Source organism: Lepidochelys kempii, chromosome 3 (genome assembly GCF_965140285.1).
Source record: "Lepidochelys kempii isolate rLepKem1 chromosome 3, rLepKem1.hap1, whole genome shotgun sequence".
NCBI classification, from domain to species: Eukaryota; Metazoa; Chordata; order Testudines; family Cheloniidae; genus Lepidochelys; species Lepidochelys kempii.
Window position 1 is genome coordinate 27,501,378 of NC_136382.1, and position 18,021 is coordinate 27,519,398.

General features: G+C 38.4%; 1 protein-coding gene across 4 annotated transcripts in view; it reads left to right on the forward strand.

The window, feature by feature from the left end:
* Positions 1-18,021, forward strand: part of NBAS (NBAS subunit of NRZ tethering complex) — a 406,503-nt gene that overhangs the window by 261,335 nt on the left and 127,147 nt on the right. For all 4 annotated transcript variants that reach the window (XR_012157919.2, XM_073335981.2, XM_073335983.2 and 1 more), the window contains exons 41-43: positions 2,653-2,882; positions 10,947-11,057; positions 15,566-15,816. Coding sequence is in view for 3 of the 4 variants with exons in the window: in XM_073335981.2 (XP_073192082.2) it covers positions 2,653-2,882; positions 10,947-11,057; positions 15,566-15,816 (592 nt within the window). In the remaining variant the exon portion in view is untranslated. The remainder of the gene's footprint in view (positions 1-2,652; positions 2,883-10,946; positions 11,058-15,565; positions 15,817-18,021) is intronic.

Below are 18,021 nucleotides of genomic sequence, written 5' to 3' on the forward strand. Positions count from 1 at the left end.
AATGTTATTTTAAAAGTCATTTTAGGGGGTATAGAAGAAGACTGAGTGAGCAGAAAGAGAAGGGATAAAACATGTAATAATTAAATGGACTATGAAAACAGACACAGTTGAGAAAAGTATTTTCCTGGATTCATAGATTTTAAGGCTAGTAGTGATCATTGTGGTAATCTGTTCTGAGCACCTGCATAACACAGGCCATGAGACTTGCCTGGATTAATTCCTGCTTCCGTTTCAATAGCTGTGGCTGAACTAGAACATATCTTTTAAGAAAAAGAATCCAATCTTTAAATGAAGATTTACAGGGATGAAAAATATATCACATGGTATATTGTGGTAAATTGTTCCAGCACTCAAAACCACTGTTAAAAATGTTCACCTTATTTCTAGACTAAATTTGCCTAGCTTCAACCTCCAGCCATTGGATCTCATTATTCCTTTGTCTGCTAAATTGAAGAGCCTTTGTTATCAAGTTTCCATATGTAAATACTTATAGATTGTGATCACATCACCACAGGACCGTCTCTTTGGTAAAATTATCTTTGAATCTCTCACTATAAAGCATATTTTCCCAGTCCTTTAATCATTTTCATGACTCTTCACTGAACTTTCTCCAATTTCTCAACATCCCTCTTGAATTGTGGACACCAGAACTGGACATAGTATTTCAGTAGCAGTTCCATCAGTGCCACGTACATAAATAATAGAATCTCTCTACTTCTAAGGAGATCCCCCTGTTTATAGGTCTAAGAATTGCATTAGCTCTTTTAGCCACCACATCCATTTTATTTATCATTATTTATTATTTATATTGTGATAGCACAACAAGAAAAAGATGGTCCCAGACCAAAGAGTTTATAATCTATTATAAAAGAGAGACAAGTGGGTATATACAGACAGATTGGGGAGAAAAGGAAACAGAGAGACAGTACTGCTCAGCATGAAAAGCAGTAGTTTCAGCACACTGTTGTGAAGGCCAAGACTATAATAGGATTAAAAAAAGAACTAGATAAATTCATGGAGGATAGGTCCATCAATTGCTATTAGCCAGGATGGGCAGGGATGGTGTCCCTAGCCTCTGTTTGCCAGAAGCTGGGAATGGGCGACAGGGAATGGATCACTTGATGATTACCAGCTCTGTTTATTCCCTCTGGGGCACCTGGCATTAGCCACTGTCGGAAGATAGGATACTGGGCTAGATGGACCTTTGGTCTGACCCAGTATGGCCGTTCTTATGTTGCACACTTGCTACCTATCCGTTGTCAAGTTTTCATAAGCATCTTGACAAAGGAGAGTGTTATGGATGGATTTGAAGGAGGAGGCTTTGCAGATATTACGGGGGTTCCTCCCAAGTATGATAGGCAGCATGGAAAAAAGCACAGAGGTGCTTTTTTGAAAATTCAAAAAGAGAACAACGAAGGCTGGCTTTTTTGGTAGAGTGTAGGCGAGTCAATCTCAATAGTGTATTAGATATAGTCAATGTAGGGCCTTGAAAGTGAAAATCAGTAGTTAGCTTCTAGTGAAGAAGGGGAAGTGAAAAGTAGGTCAGATGTTGGGCTTATCAGCCTTTGCAATGTATTTTAAGTAGTTTAGGTATGTATAAAATGTATTTTACTTTATTTTTCATGTTATGCTTTTTTGCAAGAACGTAATTATTCATGTATCTTGTGAACTGCAAAGTAAATTACTCTGTCACCCACTAGGAAAAGTTCTGGCACCATTACATTACATTATTTTCTGCCAGTTTCATTGCTATATTTATTATTTATTTAAGCATTGTCAGTGGGTTTAGTGCTGTACATGGCACACAGTGGGTCAGACAATACAAAATTATTTGGGGCCAGATTTTCAAAAGTGTATATGTCTCTGTGCCATTGATTTATGAATGTGGAAACTATAATGCACGTTCAAAGATCTGATTTCTGTGTGCAGTTTTGAGCTAGATACTACAGCAATTATGCACTTTAAATACATAACACAGATGATTTTTAAACCTATAAACAACTCTTTGTCCTGTTATGGATATGCTGTTACATTTGTGTGTTATTTCTCTCAGTACATTGGAATCAGTCATTGATTCAGAAGAATTATTTTAATATTTGTGGTATGTTCCTGTGTTTGACTGTAGGATGGTCATTAGCTAATTTGTAATCAGTAATATTTGTATATTTTATACAGATAGTTTAGGGTCTGCTAATTAATCTTTCAAGTCAATGGATCAATAAATGCAGGATTTTCATAATAAAGAGACTTTTTCCTCTCCTTTTTGTGCTTTTACTACTATTGCAAAATGTGTACTTACGATATTACTTCGATAATCAAAAAGAAAATTTGTTTCCTTTATCTCGTACCATACAAATACAAGTTTGACAGCAGTGCAGATTTGACTTGCATCAATTATATATACGTGTTCAGGTTATTTAGCATTCAGTGGTCACACTTACATTTTTACCATTTTGAAAGGTTCCACGGTTTCCAAGAGGTTCCCTACGTTCAAAATGTGGAATACCACTAGATCTGATCATATCTCTCAGGATGGAAGAAATATTTCGTGTTTCATTAATGAAAACACCAGCAGATAGATCTTAGAATGGCAACTTTGTTTTAGAGTTTTTTAAAATAAAGGCTTTTTTAAAAAAAAAATTGATTTCACAGGCTGACCCAAAAGAGCTGATTAAGATGGTCACAAAGCACGTTTCTCAGTGTAGCTCTGCAGACTGGCCTGAAGAAATAGCAACTTTGATTAAGCAACTGTACTACTACAATGAACGACTACTGGACTTCACTCAGGCTCAAATCCTTCAAGGCCTTGGCAAAGGAGTGGATGTGCAGAGGTTTACAGCAGATGACCAGTACAAGAGAGAAACTATACTGGGGCTGGCGGAGTAAGTAATTGCTCTTATGTGTTTTTTCTTTTGTTCAAGGGGAAGTATTTAAAATTCAAAATAGGAAAGTAAATTTTCAGCAGCACTGACCTTCAGAAGGACTTATTAATCACTCATTTTGCAGGTTTATTTTGCAGTGTTGCTTTAAATGGGACCCTTTTTTCTCCAACCACTCTAGTCAAATGAAGTGGTGTTTGTCCAACAAAATGGATCAATAAGTGCAGGATTCGAATAGTAAAGATACTCTTTCAACTCTCTCCCGTCGCCCTTATCCTTTTGCTTCAGCTGCTACTATAACAGTCCATTAAAACAGATGCCCTAAAAGGGGGGGGGGGGATTTCTGAACCATGCTAAAAAATAGTGTCTTTCACTATTGAATTTTAATAAATTATAGATAAACCCTCTGTTTTAATGTTGATAATTTAGTTATAGTAGACTTACATTGCAAAAATGTATACACTCCCCCTGCTTCCCCCCCCCCCCGAAAAATCTGGTAGATTGTACATCAGTCTCATATCATTGACTAGAGACCCAGCTCTATTGGATTTCCCATTCAATTTTTCTATTGAATTGTAATCCTGATTTCTAGAATCCCTTTGTTCTAGTCTTGAGGTTCTTGAGAATAGGCTGCAGAGTTCCTCCTTAAAGCCTTGATTCACATAGAAATGACAATACTGAGCATCAAAATACCTCACTTTTAGGTACCTAGAAAATCACTGTGATTCCCAAAGTCTGATATGGGTGCCTAGGCTCCCTATACAATGAATGGGGAAAGATAGGCACCTTAGAATGGCTCCCTATACAATGAATGGGGAAAGATAGGCACCTTAGAAGATCCAACAAGTAAGGCTGCTTCTCACCTAAGATAGACAAAGGGAGATGCCAAGCTAAGGAGTGTTTTGCTAAGGTTCTCCCCTCTCTTGGAGGTAAGTGTCTAAGTACAGACTGCACGAAGGTTCCTCCCTCTGCTTGGGATTCTCAGCTGTTAACCTTGTCTTGGCATTAGGTACCTATGCCATTTTAGCAAGGAGCATGGTACGGGTGAAGAACCTCATTCATAATTTTTAACCCAGTGGTTAATATACTGACCTGAGATGTGAGAGACCCTCTCTTCAAGAACCTGTTCTACCTGAGGGTGGGGAGAAGGGATTTGAATTGGAACCTGCCACCTCTCGGGTGAGTGCTCTCACAACTGGGCTATGGGATATTCTGCTTTGGGGCTTTCCTCAGTCTTTCGTGTTGAAGCTGTTTCATGGCGGATAAATATATATATATATTTTAAATGGAGCAGGTGGCTGGACCCTGGGTCTCCCACCTCCGTGGGCAGAGGTCTAACCACCAAGCCACAGAATCATTTTTCATGCTTGCTCTCTCTGGCTCAGTGTTGAAGGTATTCCACTGTGGATAAATTAATGAAAGAATCATTGGGGCCAACGGGTGAGCGGAAGAGATAAATTGAGAATATGATTCTGTAGCCTCGTGGTTAGAGCACCCTCTTTGGAGGTGGGGGATCCAGACCACCTGTGCCAATGACCTTTTAAAATATTATTTATCCATAATGGAACTTCAACAGGAGAAACTGAAGGAGCCCCCATGTCAGAATATCGCAGAACCCAGTAGCTAGGGCACGCATCTGGGAGGTGGCAGATGACTGTTCAAATTCCTTCTCCTCACTCAGGTGAAGAAGGAGGACTTGAACTGTGGGTCTCCAACATCCCAGGTGAGTACCCTAACCACTGGGCGACAAGTTATGAAGATGCTGCTCCCTCCCTTCTGGTCCATTTTGTGTAAGCTCGTCTAGAGGGACCTGGTCCAGTAGCTGAACTCTGAGGATGTTATCAGTTCGGTCCCCACAGGCAAGTTAGGTGGAGGAATGCCTAATTTTCTCCAGCTTGTGCGGTGCTTAGACATTCGGACGACTGGCGTGGAGCTGCAGTGCACATGCTCACAAGCAGAAACATAGGCACCTATGGAACTTTTTCTGTGGAAATTTAGGCGCAAAGCAATTTTAGAGGCCTGCAGGGCTTGGGGACAGCAGAACGGGGGATTTGGGAATCCCAGTGGGGCCTGACTGGGGATTTAGCCACCTAAGGTGCCAGGGAGGCACGTAAGTCCTTTTGTGAATCCAGCCCTAGGGATTTTCAGTTGTGTATATTGCACCTGCATCCTTTTTGATATCATCTACACAAGAGAAGTTTAGTGTTCCAGAAACTTGATTCTTCCTAGCACCCCGTAAAAACATGTCACCTTTGTCTGCAAATGCTCCTAATAGTGTACGTGTTTGTCAAATATTGTTTGGAGTTAAACAGCCATGCCTGCTGCTCTAAATGAACAGAATTTCAGCAGATTCATGCAAGACTTGAATACCAGCTAACACAGAGAGTCGGTGACAACCTCCTGCTACCCTGTAACAGTCACATTGCATCATCTTGTTCCAATTTTAACCATCTTGTGCATAAGTTGTTGAAGAGAATATATGGATGCTATCACTCTTCCATCACGATAGTAGTTCATGGCTAAAATTTTTAGATTATAGGGTCACAAAGAAACACTGATACAAATTATTTGATTAAGCATAGTATCAAAACAAAAGTATCTCATTCAACAGCTTTTGCCCTACATTTATTATACTGAAGGCGATGGGATTTTTTTCTGCATAGGGATTGCGTGATTAGGCCCTACATTCCCTAAAGTTGCTCCAGGCATCTTTTAATTTTTTTATTGGAGTTGTCTTTCCTTTATCTCCGTACTCAAGGAGATGGTTGCATCATCTTAATACCATGCTGATGGCTTAAATGGTGTTTGTTATTTTTGTGTAATAAGTTCATCATGCAATATTCTACCTTTTTATGAATCTTTATTTTTGGCATGTGTAATGACTTTGTATTTTTAGAGTTCTTCCTTTTTTTTTCTATAAACAAAATAAATATGAAGTGAAAGTTGAGGAAATTCCTCACAGCATACATAGATTGTTGAAAATACAGAAAAGAAGAATTAACGAAATCTAAGTTTCACATCTCATAGTTTAGGATGACAGTTCTGCTAGTTCGGGCAATTGCAAAGATTATGTTAAATGCTTGTTCATCTCACAGCTTTCTTGGTTTCATTTTCTCATTTGACCCCTAATCTGCACATATTAATTAAAACAATATGTACATTTAATATAATTTTGAAGCATATTTTTATTATTTATTTTTGAATTATTAAAAGAAAAACTCATGTTTTGCACCATGCATTAAATGAGGATCACTCTGGAAAGATGGTGTCTTACTTACCAAACAATTTCTGCTAAAATGAGCAGTTTGCTTGCTAAAATTACTTAAAGAACAAAATGGTGTTGGTTTTATCTTGCATATTTATTGTATTCTCATCAGGGCCTATTATGCATTATTTATCAAGCATTTAAACATTGGTGAGGTGTCTCAAACACCTAGGTCAAGACTAGTCCCTGTCCCAAGCAGCTTACAATTTATTTGGACAAGATGGACACAGGGCATATGGGGATGGGGAGAGAAGATAGAACTTGATATAATGTAATATATACAGTCGAACATTCATTCTGATTTGCTGATAACTGTTGTGCTATCCTGGCCACAAATCAACTCTACTTTTATGTACTGAATCACACCACAGAAAAGTGTGGACACTCCTTCACAAATAATGATTACCGATCAGGAACAGTACATGATTCTCTAGTGAAATTTTATGATTATAGCTTCTTTTTAAAATAGAATAATGTATGAGAACCTTGCTAATTCACACTCATGGTGGGGATCCCATTGCCGATTAACTTTTAAAAAAAATTGTATGGGTCAGTTTCTTCCTGACTTGTACACTGTGGTTTACTGGAGGACAGAAAGGATGCCAGTAGTCTCTTCCCACATGTGAATACAAGTATTGAGCCTAGTTTTTCCTTGTGGAGTATGGAGACCGGAAGCCTTGCTGCAGTGGAAGGGTAGAAAGTGGCGATGCTGTCATGAGCAGAAAAGACACCTATAAAAAGAGAAGAAAAGAGATAATAGATAAACATCTGTGTTCTAACACTATTTTTTTATTCTAACATTTTGGTTTACCGCTTTTTAATTTGCACAATATATTAATCAATGCAAAATGTTTTTTTGCCAAATCTTTGCCAACAATGATTTGATAATTGCAGAAAGGCACAGATGCATCACAGGGAGTCTGTTTTGCTATGATATTATCGCTTTTTGGGTAAATACTCATAAACTAAAGGCCATTAACATATCAAAGGTGTGATATTCCAGCATGATATCGTTCCCTGCTCATATATATTATCCATTATCTTGTTTTAATTCTTCCATATTTTATGGAGAATAGTGCAGTGGGATGTCATGATGAATTTTATGGGAAGTGTGGGAGCCAGGATAAAAATACATTAATGTGTGCACTAGGGATCAGAAGGGAAGGAAATTGGGGTGGAGCCAATGTTCTAAATCTAAAACTTCTTCAATATAGAGCAAGGCATTAAATAATTGCAAAAATAGTAGAAGCAACCTTTATTTTTCTTCCCAGTTGCCCTTTTATTGCTCTGGTAGTCCAGTGTCAGTGATGTAAGAAATGCTGCGTAGATTCTTGCAGTTCTGTTGCCAATACTGTCCACTAGCCTCCTGTGCAACTATTCTTCGATCATGGGCAAAATAATGGAACAGCTGTTATGGGACTTAATTCATAAAGAATTAAATTGGGATAATATAATGCCAATCAACATGGCTTTATAGAAAATGGACCTTGTCAAACTAACATGATATCCTTTTTGGATGAGATCACCAGTTTGGTAGAGAAAGGTAATAGTGTTGATGTCCTATGCTTTGGCACCCATAAGGCATTTAACATCTTGATTAAAAAACTAGAATGATACAAAATCAACATGGCACGCTTAATAGGGTTAAAACCAGGGTAGCTGTTCAGTCTCAAAATGTAATTGTAAACTCAGAGTAATGACCAAAAGGGTGTGTTTCTAGTGGGGTTCTACTTTATTTAATATTTTAATCAATGCTCTAGAAAAACACCATAAAATCATTCTTATTATTTGTATTTCTATAGCACATAGGACAGGGGTGGGCAAACTTTTTGGCCTGAGGGCCACATCGGGTTTCCAAAATTGTATGGAGGACTGGTTAGGGGAGGCTGTGTCTCCTCAAACAGCCAGGTGTGGCCCAGCCCCCGCCTCCTAGCCAACCCTTCCCATGCTTCTCGCCCCCGACAGCTCCCCTGGGACTCCTGCCCCATCCAACCCGCCCTGTCCCCTGAAGGCCCCCCCCGGGACTCCTACCCCATCCAACAGCCCCTGCTCCCTGTCCCCTAACCACCCCCAGACCCTGCACCCCTGACTGCCCCATCCAACCCCCCCTCCTTCCTGACTGCCCCCCAGGTCTCCTGCCCCATCCAACCCCCTGTTCCCCGCCCTCTGACCGCCCCGACCCCTATCCACACCACCACCCCCAACTCCCCTGCCCTCTATCCAAACCCCCTGCTCCCTGCCCCCTTACCGTGCTGCCTGGAGCACCGGTGGCTGGCGGTGCTACAGCCATGCTGCCCAGAGCACTGGGTTAGGCTGCGGCTCTGCAACTGCACTGCCCGGCTGCCCAGAGTGTTGCGCCGGTGGCACGACATGCTGAGGCTGCAAGGGAGGGGCTGGGGGCTAGCCTCCCGGGCCAGGAGCTCAGGGGCCGGGCAGGGGGGTCCCGTGGACTGGATGTGGCCTGTGGGCCATAGTTTGCCCACCTCTGACATAGGAGCTATAGTCATGGACCAGGACCCCATTGTGCTAGGTGCTGTACAAACAGAATAAAAAGCCCCAAAGAGCTAGAAATCTATTGTCTCTTGCCTTTTACCTAGATAGATTCAGATAGACAGGGAACTACAAGGGAACAGTGGGACAGTATTGATCACCACGGTAGGCTATGGCATCAACGTGTCAGTGTCCTAACTGTTGTCAAGTTTATTGTATGCATCATGGCAAAGGAACATTTTAAGGAGGACAGTGAGGTCACTTCACAGATGATTACAGGGAGCAAATGTGCGGGGTGGCATGGAAGAAAGCATAAAAGTGCTTGTTTCAAAATTTAACAAATGATCGAGGCTGGCATCATTGGCCAGTCAGAGGCAGGAGTCCACATTTTGATTGTGAGTGAGAGATGATAGGTAAAATGGGGGTAAGCCATGAAGGGCTTGAAAGTGAAGACAAGCAGCTTATATTTTATGTGATAGAAAAGGGGAACCCAGTTGAAGAGATGGAAGGAGGGAAATTACATCATCTAAGTGATGGGCTAGGAGAATGATCTTTGCAGCGGCATTCTAAATGGATATGAGTGGGGCAAGATTGCATTTGTCTTGGCTAGAGAAAAGGGTATAGCAGTAATTGAGACGTGAGATTATGAAAGCCTAGCTGTATGGGTGGTTAGGAAAGGCTGTATCGTAGAGATTTTATGGAGAAAGAATATGCAAGATTTAGACACAGCCTAGATGTGTGTACCTAGAGAGAGGTCCAAGTTGAAGATGACACTCGGGTTATGGGCCTTAGTGATTTGATCTATCCCTACAGAGGAACAATTCTGAAACGGGGTAGCCAGTCTTGCCGACAAAGTATAACAAGATCCAATGGCTGGAATTTGAAACTAGACAAATTTATAAGGCCCAAGTTTTAACAGTGAGGGTAATTAACCATCAAAACAACAAACGGAGGGTTGTGGTCAATTCTCCATCACTGGAAATCTTTAAATCTGGATTGGATCTTTTTCTAAAAGATATACTCATCTTCAGACACAACTATTTGATTTGAAGCAGAAATTAATTCAAGGAAGTCCTATGTTCTGCAGGAGGTCAAGCTAGAGGATCACAACTGTTCCTTCCTAGTGCTATCTTTCCCCCCCGGCTCTTCCTTGCAGTCCCATTTTCCTTACCTAATCAGTCCATCTCCACTTCTCAGGATTCTCGTCCCAGTCCCTGTTCCAAAGCATGGGGACACTAGAGCTGTTCAGGAAGGGTCACTAGTATTGATTAATATGGGGAAAATATATTTTTCCCTAGCCTTGTTCTCCAAAATGGCTGAACCATTTGGGCTGAAATTTTCCAAAATAATGTCAGCCTGAGTCAGACAACTAGCATAGATAATTTTACTCCAAACTTTAAAGTTTAGCAAACCTATAAGCAACTGAGAAAATGGAAAGTGTTGGGTGATCTTTATAGGCAGAGCTACCCGCCCCTGTCTCTATTATATCCCTTGAATCAGGGTTAAGTCCAAAAACCCCCAAAAGAAACTGCTCCTCAATAAAACTGTATATATATAGAGAGAGAGTAAAGACTGTCGATTAATCGCAGTTAACTCACGCAATTAACTGAAGAAAATTAATTGCAATTAATCGTGGTTTTAATCACACTGTTAAACAATAGAATACCAATTGAAATTTATTAAATATTTGGGATGTTTTTCTACATTTTCAAATATTTGATTTCAATTTACAACACAGAATATAAATTGTATAGTGCTTGCTTTATATTATTATTTTTATTACAAATATTTGCACTGTAAAAATGATAAAAGAAATAGTATTTTTCAATTCACCTCATACAAGAACTGTAGTGCAAACTTACAAATGTATATTTTTTGTTACATAACTGCACTCAAAAATAAAACAATATAAAACGTTAGAGCCTATAAGTCCACTCAGTCCTACTTCTTGTTTAGCCAATCACTAAGATAAACAAGTTTGTGTACATTTATATAACTTCTATTTGTATCTTTGAAAATCTCTCTCTAATATTTTAATACCTATACCTATGGGAATTTTTATTTATCCAGTACAAACAATTACAGAATGATAGAATTTTAATCTGTTTTACTTTTGAGAATAAAACAAAGAAGTAAAACCAAATTTAATTGTTGTTTCTCAGTGTGTGTGCATGGGGGCGGTGGGGAAGGTTTGCAGAGCAACAATGCCTTTTCTATCTTAAGTATTTTTCTCTGACTTTTTTTCTAAGCATCTTAGTGTGACCAGTTATTTTGTTTTCTCTTGCTGTGTTTTATGGTTCTCCCCTAACAAGAACACTTGAAGAAAATGTGTACAAGATCGCTCTTTCCTTGGCTCAGCGTTACAGTGTTCCGCTTTGGGAAGTTTATATGACACATCTTGAGTTTCTGTTCACTGATAGTGGGTAAGTGTTGAGACTCATCTGAATTAATTTACAGTTCTGTTCCATTGAGGTATGACCCATTCCAAGAGAATTTTCATGGCAGAAAGAAGCAGCTTTTGTTTACTAGATTTGTTTTACTTCCACATAGCATGCTTCACATTTTCCATATATTTACATTTTAATCAGGCCTTCCTTAACAACCCATAAGAGGATTAATGGAGGAAAGGTAGAAAGGCTCTTTAAGGCTTCATGAGCTCCAATCTACACCTCCATTGTTGTTCTTATTCAGCCTTTTGGGCTTTGGATCAAAGTACAAGTTCCTATGGTTTATTCAGTGTTTAGGCCTCTGTTTTCACAAAGCCCTAACATCACTAAATGCAAAGCATTTCTTCTCATGCCTTAGCTTCTTAAAATCATCTTATGATATGGAATTACTTTTTTCCAAATGAGTGTCAACTCACTAATGTCTAAGGCATTAAATATTTTATAGAATTTTGAAAACAGTTATATTCCTCAAGCAGTTCTAGAAGGTTCTTGTGCTTCTCCAAATTCATGCATGCCGGCAGGATGCAGTGGGCCTATTAAATGACACAGAAATGTATATGCTTCATTCCTGAGGATTTCATGATGGTTATTCAATTTCCATATTCATTGCATGTGTTGTTAACAGTAGAGAAAAGTGGGAGAAAATGTAACCTAAAAGAATATTGCTATCACATCTATGTATCTAACACTACTAAATACAAATTGTCTGAATTTTGTTGGAGAAACAGGTGTTGTGCTAAAAACAATTTAAATGTGTGTGAATTTTAGAATATTGATTAAGTTAAAAAGGTCATACTTTTGTATGTCTACTGACAATGTCATGATATATGAAATATAAGATTGTATTGGGGAATACATCTGGCTGATGCCAAGTTATTTATAATTAAGGATACAATTTTGTCACGGAGGCCATGGATTGCGTGACTTTAAAGGACCTCCATGACTTCTTTGGCTTCAGCCTGTACCAGAGCAGCAGGGCTGGAACAGCTGTCTAGCCCCACCGAAGTTAGCAGTCTGTCGACAAAGCTGACCCAGCCACAGTGGTAGCCACCCAAGGGCTGGAGCCGCAGCCAGGAGCTGTGTTTGTGCCTAGAGCAGCAGCTGGGGGCAGCCCCGCCTGGAGCAGCGTCCAGCATCCCCGATTGTTAATGTCATTCCTCTCCCCACCTCCACTTTTAGAGAAAGTCTGGGACAGATCGCAGGCTTTCGTGAATTTTTGTTTATTGCCCATGACCTGTCTGTGATATTTACTAACAATACCCATGACAAAATCTTAACCTTAGTTATAATTGATCAGCATGCACAGGAATTACACTCATATTACATAAGCTTCAACTTCTTCATATAGGGCTTGATCCTCTTTGCATTAAAGTCAATCATAGTAATTTCACTGACTTCAATGACAGTAGGATCAGATTCCTAGTAGTTGTCACTGTGCCTTTTCATTTATTTATTTATATATATTTATGTATTTATATAATATGTATATAGAGTCACGTGAGGTTCTAATTTTTTATAGGAACACCTTTCATCTTTGTAGCAACTTCACAGAACTGGGTCCAGTTTAGGAGATTATGTCCAACTCTTGGTTATATTGGTTTAAAAAAGGATAAATGTAAAGTAATGCACATTGGAAAAAATAACCCCAACTATGCATACACTATGATGGGGGCTAATTTAGCTACAGCTAATCAGGAGAAAGATCTTGGAGTCATCGTGGATAGTTCTCTGAAGACGTCCACGCAGTGTGCAGCGGCAGTCAAAAAAGCAAGCGGGATGTTAGGAATCATTAAAAAAGGGATAGAGAATAAGACGGAGAATATCTTATTGCCCTTATATAAATCCATGGTACGCCCACATCTTGAATACTGCGTACAGATGTGGTCCCCTCATCTCAAAAAAGATATACTGGCATTAGAAAAGGTTCAGAAAAGGGCAACTAAAATGGTTAGGGGTTTGGAACGGGTCCCATATGGGGAGAGCTTAAAGAGGTTAGGACTTTTCAGCTTGGAAAAGAGGAGACTAAGGGGGGATATGATAGAGGTATATAAAATCATGAGTGTGGTGGAGAAAGTGAATAAGGAAAAATTATTTACTTGTTCCCATAATATAAGAACGAGGGGCCACCAAATGAAATTAATGGGTAGCAGGTTTAAAACAAATAAAAGGAATTTCTTCTTCACTCAGCGCATGGTCAACCTGTGGAACTCCTTGCCTGAGAAGGTTGTGAAGGCTAGGACTATAACAGGGTTTAAAGGAGAACTGGATCAATTCATGGAGGTTAAGTCTATTAATGGCTATTAACCAGGATGGGTAAGGAATGGTGTCCCTAGCCTTTTTTGTCAGAGGGTGGAGATGGATGGCAGGAGAGAGATCACTAGACCATTACCTGTTAGGTTCACTCCCTCTGGGGCACCTGGCATTGGCCACTGTCGGTAGACAGGATACTGGGCTGGATGGACCTTTGGTCTGACCCAGTATGGCCATTCTTATGTTCTTATGATACCTTTGTTTCTAATTCTAATTGGTTTGAATTCATCACATACGCATAACAAGAACCTTGTGAGGCAGGCGAATACTATACACCCCTTTTTAAAAATGAGTAAGATGGAACAATAAGAGGCTATGCCAATTTTCCTTATAGCAGGTTCAGATGGCAGTGCATCTGGCTCTCGGTATAAATACAGAACAAAAGCAATGAACCAGGTCAATTCTTATCTCTTGTTTTGAAATTCACAACTAAACCAATTTCAGTTAAAAAAAAAAATGAAGATGTTGGCTTTACATTTGAAATAATTTATGGAGCTATACCTTTCAGTACCACTTGCACCCCTTTTAACATTAACTATTAATTAAAATGCATGAAAAAATTATCGTATTTTATAAAACATGAGACATAAGAGATAAAACTACTTATGTATGGAGTGGAGAGGTCTGAAGATGGAGGAACAGTCTGAATTTTTCTCTCTCAAAAAAAGTAAGAGAAAAAAAGCTACAGCCCTTAAATTTGAATGTGTTCCTATACTATAGTGGAAATGTATTGTGGGTTAAATTCTTCAGATTTGAGCTTGTCAAATTTACATTTTCAGCGTATTCTAGACATTTTCGGTTGTGGCTTTAATTCTGCCTGCATTTGTATTTAACGTTGTTTAGTTGTTCTTATCTGTACTAAGCTATTTCAAGAGATCTCTGGCCTTCCTGGTATTCTAAGTGTCATTTTCATTTTCAGTTAAATGTAATGAGTATCACTGGCAGGTTGACAGACGTGGAAAGTGGCTCTACGGAGAGTAGGTACAGAATGGGCAGTAATACAGCAGGTTTCTTCATCCTGTCCATAGATGTTTCTCAAAACTGTTGCATGGGGCTCACCATGAGGCATGAGAGGATAGCTGAATCTTCATGTGCATTAAATTTATGGGGAAATGCGTCAATGTGCTAACAGTGACTGAATGTATTTGAGAGATTAGGCTATCTGAAGGTAACCTCTGTATGATGACTATGTGCTACACTTGCAGGGGAATGGATACTCTGGTCTAAGCATTATCTATCAACATCATCTATTGCTAGTATAAACTGTTATAAAATCAACAAAGACTCAGTCTAGCACGTTCCACATGGAGAATCTTGTAGCATCCTGGCCTAAGTCATTTGCCATGTCACCAACAGTCCAGCAGATATTAACTTTCTGGTCATTACTGAATCAAAAAAATGACCTAAAGATATGCCATTACCATTTCCCTTTACTGACCAAGTTCTCTGACTGTATTGTACATCTAAAGCATTAATAATCATGCTTCAAGTGCATAGGTGCCATGTCGCTAATGAATATCCTAATTCTGCTGCTTATGCCCATGCATGTGCACATTCCTTTTTTATAATGTGAAGGTTTTTGCCATTTAAAAAAAATGTGGATAGCAAAATCAGGCAATTCATAATACGGAATAATTACTTTTTTAAATGGATAATTTAAAAAAAAATTGAACTATAAAAGCTCCATTTTCTTACCCTTTTAAAACTTAAATTCAGCCAAAATCTTGCTCCGTGATGGAGAACCCCCCCGCCAAGTTTCATCTTTAAGTTGAATTTATGCAGCAAACTATAAAACCTGAAAATAGATTGTTTTTATGGAAATGGTGATCCAATATCTTTTGATGACATTGGAATGTAAAAGTATGAAATATTCTGTTGTAACTAATATGACGCTCTATATACATGTCTAAATAAGTAGTTTATTACCTAGCCTCTTGTCTTCTTGTTGCAAGAGCATGAATTATTTCAGAATTTCTTAAATATTTGTGATCAGTTTTTACCCGTCAGACATATGTACATAAAGTAGTATTCACACTTCAGAATCTGTTACGAAATTGAACCTTTCTGCTTAAGGGAAAAAAATGAGTTATCATGTCTCGTATGCATTCTAATACAAGAGGTATTTAATTTACTTGAGTGTCTAACCTTTAAAACAATATTTGTTTTACACACAGCTTATCTACTGGAGAAATAGAAGACAGAGCACAAAGTCTTGGTCTCTTTGAGACTTTGAAAACCAACCCTGAAGCCCTACATGAACACATGGTCAAATATGTTTACCCGGGTATTGAAGGCATAGATCACCAGCGGTTGCTTTATTATTTTACTCTCCTTGAAAACTGTGGTTGTTCAGAATTTGTAAAGCATGCTATCAAACCTGAAACTCACATACGGCTGCTGAAAAAATTCAAGGCCATTGCACCAGGTATGAGATTTATTGGTTTTGTACTCTATAGCTGTAGTTACTTATCACATTTATTCAGTTTTCTGAGTATTGACAAGGTCACACTTTCTAGTTTCAAATTATCAGGTGCTCTTTTATAAACAAATCAGATAGATGCAGGGAGCTCAATAGGTTTCTTATGCCTCAGAGGAAAATTAACCTTGTCTTTGGATTTATTGCATGTTTAGATTAGTCTTTCATGGCAAGCTACAGCAAAATGCATTGCTGAAAAAAAATTAAAGTGTTTTAATATTTCTAGTCTAGTAAATGTTAAATATTTTAGCTTATAAAAATGTTATGTAAATATGAAATGTCTCTTTCTGTAATTAAAATGAAATTCTCCATTCTGTGAAAATACGGATTACAGTGTATGAAGAATCTTAAAAAACAAAAACAAGCACTTGAATAACATACTGTGGACAGAAATGCAGTTTATGTAAAATCTGCTCTTGTAAAACTACCTAAAATGCATTCTGTGTATTGGTGTGCCTATCAAAAATCTTAATTACATAATACATAATTTCATAGATGTTAAGCATTTTTCTTTTTAAAGTTCATAATTTTTAAAATAATGTTGTTTGATATTACTTTATTCCTCAGAAAGGGATATAATTTTAACTATTATTTTTCATCCAGCCTGGCAACAGGCATTTATGTAATTATATTTTTAAGCAGGGCTAATAGTGTCCGCATTATTAAAGTTGCCTGACACTTCCTATTATAAGACCCTCTTTTCAGTTGTGTATAACTTTGCCAAATTGTAATTGTTTGGTTTGAAACTTGACATGATAGGTGTCTTCCTCAAGCTGAATGTTTTTAGAAAACATTTCAATACACAGAATGGAGCTGCTCTGGGGATGAATGAGGGTTGCATAGTAAATGAGGTGCTGTCTTAGGACTCCTGTCTCATGCTGCAGAAATTGGAAGGCGTGTTGTGAATAATACAGGGGATTGCAGGACGAAAAAGGACTGTCTCATGGTTAAATCAGTCAAATGCTGCGTTGGATAATTGGATTCTATCCCGGCCACTGCCAGAGAGTTCCTATGTGAAGCTAAGCAAGTCACTTAAAGTAAACTTTTCAGAGGTTCCCACTAATCGTTTGTGTTCCTCATTTTTTCAGTGCTCAACTTGGTCACATGAGGTCTGATTTGCAGAGGCGCTTAGTCACAGCTACAACCGAAGTCAATGTTTTAAATGTACACAGTGCTTTATAACGCTAAGAACTCTTTTTAAAAAAATCAAGTCTTAAAGGCTTCTCAGGTTGAGCACCCAAAAGTAGTGTACTGTTTGACCTTAATCTCTGTGCCTCAACCCCCCAGTTGTTATGTGGAGATAATAATACTCCCTTATTGCACAGGGGTGTTGTGAAGATGGATTGATTAATTAAGCATTGAGATGCTATAGTAATGAAGGCCATAGGAAAGACATGAGGATATTAATAATTCTGTCTTTATAGCAGGGTTTGAACAGTGTGCTGTGAATTAAGGCCTGAGGCCACACATTTAACTATGGGGACAAAACAGAATATTGAATACTACTCATTCAGTGAGCAGTTTGTCTATTCACTGAACGAGGCAGGGGTCCTGTGGAAAAAATAGCATTTAATCATGAAATTAAAATCTATCATAACAAATACACACAAAGGGCCAAATTAAGGTTGTACAAATAGATTTGTGGTATTTCCTAACTTTTGAGTATTTGACTTTGCAGCCTTAATAATGGTCTTGTACTACAGCTTTATGTGCAATATGTATATAAAATACATATGTACACACACGTTTACTTCACCCATGGTACTAGCAGCTCACACTCCCCCTTTTCAATTGCTCATATCTTTCACAATAAAATTTAAGCCAAATTTTTGTTTTTTGTAAGTCCAAAGGTGATTTTTTGAAAGTTTGAGCAATTTTTTTCTCTGATATTCTCAATTAAATGTTCATTTTAAAAAATCATGATCAAAATTTTGCTTTTGAATGATTTACTTGGCTAAGCCTAGAAACATCAAAATGTGATTGATTTCCAGACATATATTGCATTTAAAAAACTAATGTGTCTGAAGAAATGTTATGAATCTTGTTAAAAATAGCACTTTTTCTGTTTGTCTCTCCTTTGCTTTTTTGTCATTAAGTAGATGCAGCTCCATTAGTAGCAGAGTTGAGGCTGGGAGCTTGCAGAACTCATAAACT